The following is a 16,372-nucleotide window of genomic DNA, read 5'->3' as shown; positions in this document are numbered from 1 at the left end:
CTTCTGAGACTGAGCCCCACACCAGGCTCTGTGCTGGACATGGAGACTACTTAAGATTCCCTTTTTCCCTCTGCTCCTCTCAACCTTTTCCCAACTTTCTCTTTTTTTTTTTTTTTAATTTTATTTTTTATAAACATATATTTTTATCCCCAGGGGTACAGGTCTGTGAATCGCCAGGTTTACACACTTCACAGCACTCACCATAACACATACCCTCCCCAGTGTCCATAATCCCACCCCCCTCCCAACCCTCCTCCCCCCATCAACCCTCAGTTTGTTTTGTGAGATTAAGAGTCACTTATGGTTTGTCTCCCTCCCAATCCCATCTTGTTTCATTTACTCTTCTCCTACCCCCTTAACCCCACATGTTGCATCTCCTCTCCCTCATATCAGGGAGATCATATGATAGTTGTCTTTCTCTGATTGACTTATTTCGCTAAGCATGATACCCTCTAGTTCCATCCACGTCGTCGCAAATGGCAAGATTTCATTTCTTTTGATGGCTGCATAGTATTCCATTGTGTATATATACCACATCTTCTTTATCCATTCGTCTGTTGATGGACATCTAGGTTCTTTCCATAGTTTGGCTATTGTAGACATTGCTGCTATAAACATTCGGGTGCACGTGCCCCTTTGGATCACTACGTTTGTATCTTTAGGGTAAATACCCAGCTTTCTCTTAAAACAAGGAGGAGGAGGAGGAGACAAAGAAGGAGACGAAGAAAAGGAAGACAACAATGAAGATGACGACAACGAAGAAGGAATAGGAAGAGGAGGGAGAGGGGTGTGGGAGGGGAAAAAGGAGGAGGAGAAGGAGGAGGAGAAGAAGAAAATAGGTTGGAGTCGGAGAGAAGACCTGGAAGGGTCCAAGCAGAGGTGCTTGATGGCTTTCAAGTGCAGCTTCGTATCTAGAAGTACTAACCTGAATTAGAGAGCCATGTCCTGGCTCCGTGACACCAGACAAGTCTCCTGTTTCCATACCTCAATTAATATAACAGGGCCCTCTGATACTCACAGTGTGTATGTTTGGCCAATCTATAAGTTTAGGAACTAAAGCCTTATCCCAATTAACTAAATTTATAGCAGTTATCAGGATAACCAATATCATATAGACTTGAACTAAAATTTATCCCCTTAAGTGTTTGTATTCAAGAGGAAATATATTTTACCCATGAGATACATAGCAGCATCTCAACCCCAATATTCCTTTTTAATGACTATAAAAATTTATTTTTCTTTTCTTTTTTTAATGTTTGCTTGAGTAACATGTATTCAACTCTGAAAAAGACAGTCTTGCCCTTAAGGTACCTACAGTGTGTTAGTGGAGACATTTAAACACACACTTATCAGGCACATAGCGGAGCATCTACCTCTTCCAGGAAGAACCAGGACAAGATTCCCAAGAATAGGAAGTCAAAGCTGAGAACGGTTAGGAGAGCCATACTAAGCTCCTTGAAGATTCAGTAGTAAACAAAACACTCTGCCCTTAACTGATCCATGAGCTAAAGGAGAAAAGAGCTCTTCAAGAACTTTGTTCTCAAACAATATGGCAGGGTTCCAGAAGGCAAACAACAGAGCAATTGTTTGGAGTGGGGTGGAATCATCATCATGAAGGTTTCACAGGGAAGGGGGCATTTGAACCTGAACCTGAGGAATAAGAGGAAGGTTCTAAGGGGAGATGATGGGGAGAGTATCCTGGGAAAAATAAAGAGCATGAGCTAAGGGCATGAGGGTGTGACTGGGCATGGCCATGTGGGGACAAGTAATGACTTCAGAGCATGGAAAAACAAGCAGAGTACACAGGGAGGGGAGGAGGCACACCTCACCAATCTGATTTATCACCTGCTCCTTGGCCCTGCATGGTAATTCTGCCTCATATCCAACGAATCATCAATGCAAGCATTGGAACTACCTGTAAAAGAGATACTCCAGTGCTGTTTATAAAATACACATTAGAAACACTGACAGGGTTTTTCTTTCTCTATATGAAAAACTTTTGGTTTAAAAGATAGGGCAGGCTTCATTAGTAGAAATCCAAGCGCAAACTGTGCAGATATCTTGTGCAACAACCTAATTCCATTGCAGATGATGTCACCTATAAATGCCTTATAAATGGGGCAAGTCTCTGGGTGCATCCAAACAGGTGATCCGCACCGATGCCCAGTGCTGCAGGCATGGCTGTCTCTGCGCTGCGGCTGACAATTGTCCTGGGACTACTTGCCCTCATCCTGACTTGCCAGGCCGGTAAGTGCTCCTCAATGCAGCTCATGCAATGTGTGGTAGTCAGCCAGAAGTGGAGGGAGGTGGTGGAGCTGATCCAGAACATAAAGGGGAAAGAGAGGAAGGGGGCTTTGGGCAGTGCAGAAAGAGCACTGGATTAAGGGCCAACAGGAAGATCCAACAAAAATAAAAGGATTTTTAGTCTAATGTGCTTCAGTTGCACCCTCTATCCTCAGTGAATGTATGAAGTTTGGGATGATCTTTTTTTTTATATATTGACGCAAGACAGTGAAACTATTATATTACAGATTTCTTGATGGGGGGTATTTTTTTTTAATCATTCTAATTAATAATATTCAAAGGTAAAGGATATATACCCTGGAATAAGACTCCTAGGCCTGGCTGTCCACTGATCAGGAATGTGACTTCAGGCATGTTATTTCACCTCTCTGGGTCTCACATGTTAAAGGGAATATCAACAGCTAACTTTCTCATAAAGTTAACACAAAAATGGAATAAACTGAATAAGAGACAAAAGTCTGATCCTTAATAAGCACCAATAAATATTAACTGTTATTGTTATCACGTATTATCTCACTTGATTCTTATAATAATCCTTTTAAGTAAACATTCAAACTTTTATCCATTTCCCTCTCAGCAGGTTAACAAACAAAGCTTGCAGAAAGAAAGTCACTTGGGCAAAGACACAGGTAGAAGAGGCATACCTGGGACTGAGACCCCAGATCCCTTGAGTCTGACCATTATGATTAAGCACCTACTTCTTTCATGTCTGTCCCAAGCAAATAGGGGACCACAAGGCACCTTTAAGAGTATCCCTAATTAATTTATTTTTGGCCTGCAGAAGATGGAGAGCTCTTGACTTGTCTTTATTCAGAAGGATAGGTCAGAAAACACAGCCAGTGGAAATAATTTAGTACCAGAACCTTTTGAAATGTTCTAACTGTAACTTGGCAGAACTCAACACCATCAGCCACCCACTGTCCACCAGCAGAACATATCCTAACAGAACTGCTATAGAGATGGCCTCAGACACTACTGTGTCCATCAACTCCTCGAGAGTCACCACCACAGTAAAGTGAAAGATGAGATTTATATGCTAAGGACCAGGCCAAAGCTCTGTCTCTCATGAACTCTGAAACTGGTTAAATCAGTTCACTGCTTCGAATCTCAAGTTTCTTCATCTATAAAATGTGATAACAATCAACTTCACCAGGTCAAATGAATATGCCTTTGTAATCACTTTGTAAACTATAAACACTATACAAATATCAGCAGTAATGTATTTTTTCTGAACTTTATGATAACATTAACTGAAAAACTCAACCAAATACTTAATGTAAATAAAGGTTAGTCCACAGTATATTTGAAAAGAAAAAATATTCAACTATTGGCTTTGATAATTTGTTTCTAGTATGTCAGACTTCTTAATTTTTATTATTTATATTTCTTTTTCTGTTTTTCAACATTTTCAAATGCCTTAATATTTTAATCACATTTTTAAAGTTTCACAATCTCTTAAAGCATTAGAGAAAAAAGCTACTATAAATTGTTTTGCTACTATTACTATGAATATATTATGTGTGTGTGTGTGTGTGTGTGTCTTCATTATTATGGATACATATCCAGAGTAATGCAGCAAGCATTTATTGTGGGTTTACTTTGACCTGGTACTGTGATAAGTGGTACACACACACACACACACACACATTTCAGATGTTTCAGATGAACACACGTGTGTGTGTGTATGTGTGTGTATGATATGGATATATAGATATGGGTATATACATATATATGCATTTATATTGAAACACATATATGATATAAATGAAATATATATAAAATATCTCTCAATCCTGACAATAATACAATGGAGTAACTGAGACAGAGTGGTTAAGCATTGTGTGCAAGTTTACGTGGTAGATTTTTGCTGAGGACAGGAACCAAACTCAGGTATATAGGATTCCAAAACATATGGTCCTCCATATTCTAAAACCTCTTAATATAGCTGCAGTCCAAGGGCTGGAGCCAAAGATCCAATCTTCACACATACTCCAAACAAGGGCTCTTTGTATAATGAAAAGCTAGCATTTAGTATCATATTAAAATTAAAGGTCAGTAAAATTAATGTGCCGACACAAGTATGCATAGAGCAACATAGGAAAAAGGACCCACTTTTCATGCAAGAAATTGCTGTTTTGTACCTGGTAAATGTCTTCAGGGGAAAACTGCTTGAAAATAGTATTATATCATGTAGATAATGCAATTTAGGCTCAAACCTTGGCTCAGCCAGATTCTAGAGGTGTGATTTTACGTGAGTCATTTAATTTCTCCGAACACGTTTTCTCTCCTATAAAACCACAGTATCTTCACTGAACTTAATAAAGATAAAAGATTGTCATGTAAAAAGTGTCCCAGTACCTGCTCAACAGGCACATCACAAATTTCCATTCTCCTTCCTTCTTCCCTTGATGAAAACACAGCAATTCTGGTCACTGTGGTGACCTGTACTCCACAAAAGGATCATGTCTATATATGTTTGTTCATACCCTAACTCTTAGCATATGCTATGTACATAATGGTAGGCTCAAAAAACACTTGCTGAATGCAAACACTAACAGCTAAAGGAACAAATACTTGGTGATTAGTATACTGATTTTGGTTAAGGTCCTAGACTGGTGCTCCTACCAAATCTTATGTTGTGGCATAGTAAACCACAAATGCCTGCAGAATTGAAAGACACATTTTTTTTTAAAGATTTTATTTATTTATTTGACAGAGAGAGAGATCACAAGTAGACAGAGAGGCAGGCAGAGAGAGAGAGAGTGAGAGAGGGAAGCAGGCTCCCTGCTGAGCAGAGAGCCCGATATGGGACTCAATCCCAGGACCCTGAGATCATGACCTGAGCCAAAGGCAGCGGCTTAACCCACTGAGCCACCCAGGCGCCCGAAAGACACATTTTTTTGACTAAGGGTTTCTATTTTAGGATGTAATATAGATGCAAGGCTTCTAATGCAATTTTTGACAGTCTTCACACAAAAAGCTAGTTACACCTCCCTCATTCAGAGTCATGTGAAACAGGGTCTAGATGTTGGGACTTTTTGAGTCAAAACTTACGGTGGCATTACCAAATGAAATACAGGATACCTAGTTAAATTTTAATTTCAGATGAACAACGAGTAATTTCTTAGTTTAAATATGACCTAAATATTGCATGGTCATTCTTACACCAAAAAAATTATTTGCTGTTTATCCAACATTTAATTTTACTTGGGTATCCTATATTTTTATTTACTAAATCTGTGACACTACTTGTGAGGCTACAGTAACACTGAAAGATAAAGGTCCCACTTTATCTAGGCACCAGAGTCCAGGAAGGAGGCCACATGAAGCTGCTGACACTCCTCCCTTACTTCTTTTTTTTTTTAAGATTTTATTTATTTATTTGACAGACAGAGATCACAAGTAAGCAGAAAGGCAGGCAGAGAGGTGGGGGGGGAAGCAGGCTCCCCGCCGAGCAAAGAGCCGGATGTGGGGCTTGATCCCAAGACCCCAGGATCATGACCTGAGCCGAAGGCAAAGGCTTTAACCCACTGAGCCAGGCGCCCCCCACTCCCTTACTTTTAATCTCTTGAACAATTTAGACTACAAAGCAAAGCCAACCCCCGCCCCCCCACAAGGGACCTTGCACGTCCCAGCCTCACTCCCTGGATCCTTAGTCCTCATTCCAAAGGGCACTTGACTAAAAGTTAAGAGTAAGAAGACTAAATTTAGCATTGCATCCTCTCTTGCTGTTTGTGAGATCTCCTGCAAGTCACTTGATCTTTTCAGTTTTTTAGTCCAGTGCAGTAAGAACTATACACCCCATAAAAAGGGACAAGGGTAAAATCACCTGGTATTTGTAAAGTCATTATTTACAGAAATATCAAATGAGGTACAAGTGATAGAATTTCTCCTTGCCATCATCCTTATTATACTACTTTCAATCTTATGACACACTTGTGGTGAGAGCATAACTTTTTCTGTCAAAGGCCACTACAGCTCATTTTTGTTGCTGCTGATGATATTTGTATTTTATAAGTAATCTATGTTTGTTGTAGAAAAATTTAGAGAATATAAAGAAATAAAGGATTTCCACGGGGGTGAAGGGTGGGAACAAGGCTAAGCAGTTCAGCAGAGAGTGCTTTTGGATCCAGATTTTAATGCCAGGAGGACATGGGACTGAACTCTATTTTGGTCACTCACTAACTCTGTGCTTTGAATTAGCTCCTAAAGTTCTCTCAACTTTACCTTCTTGACCTTTAGCTTGAGATAATAGTTTTGCCTACTTCATAGTGCTGCTGTGAGAATAAAATGATGTGATAATGCATGTAGATCATCTGTCATAGGTCTATCCTTAACAAAGGCTACCCATTATTATGTCATCATTATTATCATTACCACAGGCCAGGGATTGCATGGAGAAAATGACATTAAAATGGGCATTCTGGGGGTACCTGGCTGGCTCAGTCCATTAAATGTCTGATTCTTAATTTTTGGCTCAAGTCATGATCTCAGGCTCATGGAATCTGGCTCCTCACTCAGTGCAGAGTCTGCTAAAGACTCTCTCTCCTTCCACACCCTCCCTCAACTCACTTGCACACCCTGTCTCTCTCTAAAATCAATAAATAAATCTTTTTAAAAAGGGGGAGGACATTCTATATTTCAATCCTGGTACTGGCATTTACTAGCTGCTTTACTCTGGACAAGTTACTTAACTTCCGTGAGCTTCAATTTTCTCTATCCAGAAAGGAAATCCATGTCTACCTAAGTATTGATATATGTTGCTTTTAGGAATAAGTGAGATGATGCATGTGAAGGCTTTGTCCAGGAAGGCATTAAATGTTCTATAAATATAACTGTACCAGGCTGTATAATTAGTGAGAGGAGATACAAAGTGGTCCAGGAGCCCCCGTCAAAGAAAAAAGAGTCTTTCCTTTCTTATTGCTGAGAATCACCAAGATTCTGTTCTGTTTTTCAGATGACAAACCAGATGACAAGCCAGATGGCTCGGACAAAAACCCAGAGCCAGAATTCCCCAAATTCCTAAACCTCTTGGGCACAGAGATCATTGAGAATGCAGTGGAGTTCATCCTCCGCTCCATGACCAGGAGCACGTAAGCCCTGAGATAAACCTTATTTTTGTCCAGTTTGCTGTTGGTAATAACCACATTGTATTAAAATGAATGAGAAACAGAAGTGTGCATGACAATATATTATTTGAGTTGAAAAGTACTGTCCTACCTTAAGCTATATTTGCATCTGACTGAATTTTCCTAAACTCTTTTGGAGTGTGCAAGTGGTTCCATAAAGTATTTTTTTATCTCAGGACTAAGGAGAAAGGAGGAAGAGCACCAGACCAGGGAACAGAAGGCCAGATTCTGGTCTTCCCACATGTACTACTTGACTGGGTGACCTTGAACAAGGCCCTCCTTCTCTGAATGCCTCAGTTTCCTCATCTGGAAAGTTAAAAGAATAAAGGACCCATCTAATACAGGCACTGTAATTCTTTGGTGAAGGTGGGGGGTAGTGATATGTTCACTAATGAGAGGTGTGATGAGTCCTGCCTTTATTTCCTAGTTTGAGAAACTCAAGAGGGTTAGCAAAGAGTGTAGCTGATTATTTCTTCAGAGACAATCTAGAAAACCTCTCATATGAGTGTTGGTCATGAGGAACTGCCATGGTGGCTGAGCATATACCAAGAATCTTCCCAGAGTTCTTTACATGCTCCCAAGCCACTGTATCCAACACATAACACATCTTACTCCGATCTACCTAGCTCAGATTTTCAACTTTACTTCACCCTGTTCTTATTCAACCTACAGTAATTCCTACTTTCAGCTCTCCAGGATCCAATTTGTTCTGAATTTCCAGGTGCTTTCAATCCCACTTCACTGAGCCCGTCTCTAATTCTCTCCTTCATAGACCCCAAAGCCCAGTTTGACGAAGCGTGGTCTAGAATTCCTGGATAATTTATACAAAATGAAGTTTCCTTCATCCCATCTTGCGTCTTCCTAGGACAAAGTTAAGGGTGTGCTTCTTAACAAGCTTGCTGGTGATTCTTTTTTTTTTTTTAAAGATTTTATTTATCTATTTGACAGACAGAGATCACAAGTAGGCAGAGAGGCAGGCAGAGAGAGAGAGGAGGAAGCAGGCTCCCTGGGGAACAGAGAGCCTGATGCGGGGCTCGATCCCAAGACCCTGGGATCATGACCTGAGCCAAAGGCAGAGGCTTTAACCTACTGAGCCACCCAGGTGCCCCAACTGGTGATTCTGATATCCCAACAATTTTGATAGCCCTTGATTAGATGCTCTATACTATATGGCCTTGACTTAAAGGTCCACATATCCTTTAACTTTTTATTCATTTTGTGTAAATGTGCATCTTAGCATTGGGGGGGGGGATGTTTCTGACTTTTTTTTTGATTCTCAATGGGGTCTATGACCAATAAGATTAAGAAACACTTCTACAGAGAAGTAATCAGGGGCCATGTTGTAATCTCTGATTTGCTTAAATCAATATATTATCACATGATGGGCAGGATTCTGCATACCATCCACATGCACAAATTATTGAAACTCACAGATGTTTATTTTTGTATTGTTATTTTTCCTATTGTGGTTGACTTTTGCAACTGTTGAGTTTCAGTGATAATGTAAACAAGGAGGAAACTGACAAGGAAGCAAGAGTAACACCCATTATGTACAAAGTACACATTACACTCCAGTTGAATACATACTGTTACAAAGCACGACAATAGCAATGCAAGGAGTTGAAGCAATAATATTTATTTTTATTCCTTCCTTGGGGAATTCTCCAGACATAAAATAGCCCCTTTCCCCCACCTCTGTTAACCCTGAAAACTCATTATCTGAAATACAAGACAATTGCTGTCAGCTCTGGGTTCAGGAATGGCACCTTGACTTCAACCATTTCCACTTTTCCTAATTTTTTCCCAAGTAAACGATGTTCTTTCTGTTTCTGGAACTTATAACCATCAAAGGCTCTCTTGCTTTCATTTCCTAAAATGCTCCTTCCTTCTTTCGTGGCTAGTGCTTTATCTTGCAGCTCATCTAAAAGTCACCTCCTCAGAAAACAGTTCTATAACCACTCTTACACTACCTTCTTTCATTCCCTCGTTCTTCTCTCTTACTTTACCTTGTCTTAGTGTCATTATAATATTTTTATTTATTTGTAGTCACGTAGCTATATCAGAGACCAGATCTATCTAGCTCATCGCTCTAACACGTACCTTATAGACTGAATGAGACACTCAGCAAATAATTGTTGAATTGATTAATTAAAGAAATATCTTAAAGAGCAAATCTAAAACCAATTACTGCAATATGACTGAGAAATCCTGAGGGATATTTGTTGCAAGACACAGCAGTCCTTGCTCAAGGGAAAAATCTAGCTGTCCTTTCTCTGTCCAAGGGAAGACCATAAATATAATGGGGATAGGGAATGGGAGAAGACCATCAAGAAGTGTTTCTAAGTACATTAGTATATACCAAAGTTGGGACAGAAATTGTGAAGGAAAAATCTAAAATGTAAAACCTTCCCAAAGATTTGCAGTCCTTATGGTAAGATGACATACCAAATGCTGTGATGACTAATATGCTAAGATAAATGTCAGTAAAACAACACAGGTGATTTCTAGAGAATGGAGCTGTGACTGACACCAGGATGCTTAGGGGAGTATTTATAGCAAGGGTGAGATGCAATCTAGGCCTTAAAAGATGAAATGAGCTTTGATTAGAGAGAATGACAGGAATGAGGGAACTTCATAAAGATGAGAATTTTGTTTATTTACTCCAATATATCTGATGCCTAAGTACTATGTCAGGCACATAATAAATGCTAGATATGTACTTTCAGGACACTGAATAGAAGAGCTCACTTCCTCCATTCTGAATTACTTTAGAGCTGTGTGAACTGGATTCTGGTCACCATTGTTTGGAAAAATATACATATTCTTAATCTCTTTGACCCCTCAAGAAGGCTCCAATCCTTGTGAATTTCCCCTCACCTGCTGAATTTCCAGGACATGACATTTTCCTGGCTCTTTCCCTACGTCTAGCCATTCTTTCTTCTTCTTTTTATTTGACTTATGATCCAGTGACTTCCAGAATCAGATGTCTATTGTGTTCTTTTTATTGAGCTTCAGACTGAAATGATTAATTGCTTGCTAGAAAATTTCACCTAGGTTTTCCACCAATAACTGAAATTTAACTGGTCTAAACCCAAACCCAACATCCCACAAACCTGTTCCTCCTCCCATGTTCCTTATTTCAGGAATCACATCCCCACCCACCCAGAATCCAAAAACCTCAGGGTCTTCTTGGATCATTCCTGCTCGTTACCACCATCCTCGAATTGAAGAATATTCTACCTCTAATTTTTTCCCTGTATCATTGCTTTTCTTCAACTCCACTGGCTAGTTGGCCTAGTAGAGTCTTTCGTTACTTCTTTCCTGAGCTCTTTTTATTAGATTTATGACTAGTTCACTGTTTCTGTCTGCCTCCCTTCAAACTATCCCCTTACTCTCAGAGTTATATAACAAAAACACAAGTTGGGTTGTGTTACTGCCATGCTTGAAACCCTTTTGTGAATTTCCATAGCCTACAAAATCAGAACAAATGCATTTGGTTGATGTTAAATGTTCTTTTCTGAAGCTTATGTTTCTTTCAATCGTGTATCTCACTCCTAACATCAAACACCTGATGCCCCCAATAACAAATGATTTGTTTCAGAACTGGTCATGTTTGTATAATGCCCAACATCTTTGCACATGGCTCTTCTCTCTGCCCCCAAGGCCTTGCTAGGTAGATCTGTCCACCTAGCAAGTTTAATCATTTTCTAAAATCCAATTCAAAGATAAGCTCTGTGAAGACATCACAGACCCCTATGATTACAAAACACAGGTTATTCATACTCTGGATTTCATAATGCTTTGGAATAACCTTCACATCGATTTTCTTTCCCCCTCATTGTTTTAAATTACTTGTTCACTATTTTAAATTACTTGTATCTGATTGTGTTTATTTTCTGCACTAGACTATAAACTTCTCGCAGGCCACATTTTTAATCATTTTACCTTTCCTGTAGCTACTGTGTACCCCTTTCCTTGAACAGTATAGTGCTTCTAGTATTAACTCCTGACTCTAGAGCTCTCAGTTTTAGACTTTGTTATGTGATTTAGACAGGTTGTTTAATCTCTTTGAGCTTTAAAAGTTTCTTCATACATAAAAAGAAAAAAAATTATTTATTCATTTATTATTTATTTAATTCAAACTTATATAAATTTATACTATTTGCCAGGTACTGGGGATATATTACTAAAAAGAATATACCAAAATATCTGTCTTATACAGTTTGTGTATGAATGGACACCTAATGAATAGATTTGTTGGCAGATTCAAAAGAGATAATTGTGCATAAATAGCTTGCAACTACAAATTGTTGTGGAAGTCTTAAATCTTATTTATTTATGACATAGGAAAATCTGCAGAAGAAAATTGTGGCTCAAACAACTTAAGACATCCTAATGATCATTCTAACATTCTTATTCAATCTCAGTCATAATTCATTTTTTTCTCTTTTTTTCTTTTCAAGAGGATTTATGGAATTTGATGATAAACGAGGAGAACATTCAGCAAAGTGACTTTCCCAGGTGATTTTAACTTATAATTTACAACTAAAATAATAGCATACTGAACAAAAAAGGGGGTCTTATTTTATTTAATTAATTTGGGCACCCCTCTGCCTACCTATAAGCAGAAAAGGTGTATTTTTTTGTTGTTGTTTCTACTGTAGTTTCCTAAACTTAATTTTAAATACATTTTTTTTTAATCATCATAAAGTCCCTGACCTAATCAGATTATCTGAAGAGAGGAGGCACAACTGTGGGGTGAAACACGTAAGCACTGGGAGTTAGAGGGCCTGGCCCTAACCACAACTCTGCTTCCTTGCTTTGTGTGCCTGGCACATATGACATGAGGGGACTGTGTGCACTAGAGTAGAAGGACCCATGTAATTGTGCAGTTAGTTACTCATGAGAAGACTGAGATTTGTTGAACCTAATTCCAGGAGAAAATACTAACAAACTCTCTAATCCCACATAGTTGGATTTATAGTAGTCCCCCCTTATCTGTAAGGGATAAATTCCAAGAGGCCAGTGGATGCCTTACACCATGAACAGTACGAATCCCATATATACCATGCTTTTTCCTATATACACATACCCATAATAAAGTTTAGTTTACAAATTAGGCACAGTTAGAGATTAACAACAATAACTAATAATAAAATAGAAGAATTTTAATAATATGCTATAATAAAAGCTATGTAAAATGTGGTCTCTCTCAGAATATCTTATTGTACTGTACTCACCTTTCCTCTTCTTATGATGATGTAAGACGATAAAATGTCTCCATGATGAGATGAAGCAACTTGAATGACACTTCACTGTGACACAGCATCAGGCTATTACTGATGCTCTAACATTATGTCAGGAAAAGGATCATCTGCTTCCAGACCTCAGTTGACTATGGGTAACTGGAACTGTGGAAAGCAAAACCACAAATAAGGCACAATTACAAACAATATAGTTTGAGTGCTCAGAAACAGCCACTATTTCCTTATTCTAGTCTCTCCTGAGAACGGATATTGAAATATAAAAACAGAAATGATATAGCTGTGAATGTAATTATTTTATTAGCAGCTAGCATGAACTGAGTACATACTCTGTTTTAAGCATTAAGCTAAGTGCTATATACGTAGTACCTGATTTCATTCTAGCATCACTATGAAAAAAGGATATTCTTTTTTTTTAATCATATAAGTTAAGAATGTGACCAAGTTACTAACGTGGCCAAGTTAGAGAAGAGGAAAGGATTTGAACTTAGGCAGCCTGATCTCAGGGTATGCATTCTATCCCTTAGCAGCAGTGCTAGTGGAGAACAAAGAACAGTGTAGGAGGAGGCAGTTGAAAAAAGTGAGTAAGCTATGTGATCTTACACATGCCTTCCAGATGCCCAAGGAAACAAAACACTACCCCTTTGCTTAATTCAGTTACCTTATATGCATCTCCAGGAAGCATGGCCTTTCCTAACTTCTATTTCATATCTGATCTAGGAAGGCTTCTTTTCCCTATGGTCTTCATTTTATACCCTGGGTGTTATTAATGTAAACTTAGCCAGTTACTATCATATTACCCAGGAACTTAGCCCACTCTTTTCCATAAGCTTCTAAGGACAGAAATCAGTTTTGGGCTTTGAAATCAAGAAATGCCCAACCCATACACATCTGATTCTCACCCCAAAGCCAGCTAAGCTTCTAAAAGTATTCACTTATGTTTCCATTTTCCATTTCCATCTTTTCAGAGAACAGCTTACCTCTTGTTGCCAGTGTCCCAACCCTTAGCTGGTTCATTCAGGCTACTGGTACATGCCTCCACCCATTGGTACCCACACCCTGAGTCTTTAGAGTGCTACACTAACAAATCAGTGTACGAGGTGGTCCAACAGAGAAGATGTCATGAAGGGGTAGAAAGACCGAAAGACATAGAGAAGAAAGAAGTTCAAATTCTAACTTGTCTGCTTTTGGTTATGTGACCTTGTGGAGGTTCACTTTACTCCTTATTAATGTTAAAACTCTTGGGAACTTCTTTGTTCAAAATCTTAATGCCAGAATTCTTTTTTTTTTTTTTTCTTTACTACATCTGAAAAAAGTTTTGAATAGATTCATGAACCAATTGTAGATGCTCTTATTGACAGGAAGGAATGGCTCAATTTAGGGATATTTAAAAAAACTGGGCTAGAGAGAAGGAAGCCTCTAAGGCAAAGATTAAATTTTGAATGGTTTGATCAGGAGTTATCTCTTTAAACCCTGGTGACTGTGCATTTAATAAGTAGGTTTAAAGGCTGCACATGTATGATGATTGCTGCATCAAATCAAAAGCAACTCACCACCTTAGAATTAAATGACTCACCGCAGTGCCTATTTCTTCAGTACATAAAATGTGGCCAAAGTTCTCAGTATTTCCTAAATTAAGACAGATAAACAGCTATCTAGATATCCCATCTTTCTTCTATAACATATGCCCCTTTCTAACATACCATTTAGTGCTTATTTACTCTATACCTACTATGGGTCAGATTCTGCCAGTACTCTCAAGATAAATAATGATATCCAGCCACTGAGAAGGTGATAGTCTAGGCTGTCACTTAGCAGTGTACCCCAGGACTGTGTAGGGAAATGATAGAGTTATGTATGGAAGTGCCTTGGACATGCCTTGGAGAAAGGAGGTAAGAGACATGTCTGTAGGAAAGGGTGGGAACTAAAAGGGTTTTACAAAGAAGATGAACTTCAGCACACATTCTCAGATGATTTACAGAGAGGGGCAAGGTCTCAAAAGCAACTGATCCAACAGCTGGACACTTAATTAATCTGAGACCCTCCCAACCTCTGCTCAATCACAGTAGTACAATTACCTTATATTAACAGACTTAAAATCTTTTTTCCTATTGTCCAGCATCACTTGAAATACATCACAGGGATTCAAATCCCCTAGTGTCTTAAATCACTAGACCTCTTAAGGTATGAATTTCTTTTCTTGTATTAAAAAAATTTTGATAAAAGAAGTAAAAATTGGGAAAGCACTCCACGAATTCTTAATTTCTAATTACGTATTTTGAATTAAGAAAAAACGTACTATGGACCCACTAGATGTCATGTTTATAGAATTGCTGAGTCAGAAATTCCAAGAGAGGAACCTGGGAATAAACACATTCTGGGGTGTTGTGGGGGGGTGGGGATAAACACATTTAACAGGAAATCCTCATGTTGCTGATGAGCAAAACTGCAGTTGGGCATGACATTACTCACTATCCACTCCATGATACCTTATGGGAGAAGTTTCTTGCTGAATTTAGAGAAAGAAAAAACTTGCCTTCCCTAAAAACTCCTTCTTCGTTTCTCATTTTAAGATTTATGAAGCATGGTCTGTTCTTCTTTTTTCCTGTCTACAGAAACTCAGAGTAAAACTGATGACTCATTCTATCCCTGAGTTTAACCTATGTGCCTCCTTCCCTCATCCTTGTCACTGATTCTTGCCACATACACCTTGCATGTTCACTTTTGTTGTTGTTGCTCATTTCATCCAATATTATTATAGTTGATTTCATTATAAATCATCTCACATTTTAAAGTGCAAAGGCATTAAAATGTTAAAGATTAAAAATTCTTTGTATTTTTCTTAAATCCTTAAACCTTCTCTAGTTGGTAATTGTTTCCCTCTATCTGGTTTGTGTTTCTAAGGACACACCCGCAAGGCTCCAGAATAACCCAAGGGCAGCCAATCCTGCTCTTCCAGTTCTGCTTCATGAGTCCTCCAGAACAGAGGCCCCAAAAGCAGCTCCAAGCAAGTTCTCAGAATTCAGGACCTGGCTCAACCAAACACAGCTTACTTTAAACATCCTGACTTTGCATTCTTGCCTCTAGAAGTCAGAATAAATATGTCTCCTTAGGGGTCACATATCCTAGGTAACTGAGAAGATTTTTATTGGTAGTAGTAGTCACTTTCCTGGGCATATTTAATGCCAACAAATATAAAATATACAGAAGTTATTATTAGCCATCCAAAGAATGGTTCAAAATAAGGAAGCTACAGCCCAGATAAAGTAACATGTCCAAAGTCAAAGAACTAGGAAAAGAAAGAAAGGGAATTTGAACCTGACTCCAAAGAACAAACCCTTCACCCATAAAAATGTATGAAGTTTCACAGTTAAAAGCTTCATACATTCTTTTTGGAAAGTCTTTCAAATACATCTGAGCCCACTCTCCTGGGCTAGGTAAATTAAAAACCAACCATGTTTCAAAGAAACAAACTTATTACTGTTCCAGAGAGTATTCATCATTCTTATAGAATAGGAGAGTGTCAGAGATGGGAGAGTCTGGAAAATGACCCATTACACAGAGGTGGGGCCCGGTGGCCATTGTTACCGTACTTGCCAACTTGGTCACAGAGGATCAAACTCCTGTATAACCTGACCCACCTGAGCCAGAAAGATTCTCCCAGAATTATTTATG

The 16,372-nt window shown here is 38.7% G+C and overlaps 1 protein-coding gene across 2 annotated transcripts; it reads left to right on the top strand.

Moving 5' to 3' along the window:
* The first annotated feature begins 2,137 nt into the window (after positions 1-2,137).
* Positions 2,138-11,954, top strand: C5H5orf46 (chromosome 5 C5orf46 homolog). 2 transcript variants are annotated; one of them, XM_047730407.1, is made up of 3 exons: positions 2,138-2,247; positions 7,262-7,397; positions 11,897-11,954. In XM_047730407.1, exons 1-3 carry the CDS (start codon positions 2,160-2,162, stop codon positions 11,943-11,945), a joined length of 273 nt encoding a protein of 90 aa, XP_047586363.1. In that variant the 5' UTR covers positions 2,138-2,159; the 3' UTR covers positions 11,946-11,954. The 2 variants fall into 2 exon arrangements, with proteins under 2 accessions (XP_047586363.1, XP_047586362.1); XM_047730406.1 differs by lacking the exon at positions 11,897-11,954 and adding an exon at positions 7,610-7,746.
* Positions 11,955-16,372: the final 4,418 nt, after the last annotated feature.

This window comes from Lutra lutra, chromosome 5 (assembly GCF_902655055.1).
Source record: "Lutra lutra chromosome 5, mLutLut1.2, whole genome shotgun sequence".
Classification (NCBI taxonomy): domain Eukaryota; kingdom Metazoa; phylum Chordata; class Mammalia; order Carnivora; family Mustelidae; genus Lutra; species Lutra lutra.
This window is presented reverse-complemented; position numbering and strand designations above follow the sequence as displayed.

What these genes read in the sequence shown, in the direction of transcription:
- C5H5orf46 (XM_047730406.1), top strand. Translation starts at nt 2,160, where the DNA reads ATGCCCAGTGCTGCAGGCATGGCTGTCTCTGCGCTGCGGCTGACAATT. An exon ending in CATCCTGACTTGCCAGGCCG is followed by an intron (nt 2,248 to 7,261) that starts GTAAGTGCTCCT and finishes TCTGTTTTTCAG; the next exon opens with ATGACAAACCAGATGACAAG. An exon ending in CGCTCCATGACCAGGAGCAC is followed by an intron (nt 7,398 to 7,609) that starts GTAAGCCCTGAG and finishes TTTTTATCTCAG; the next exon opens with GACTAAGGAGAAAGGAGGAA.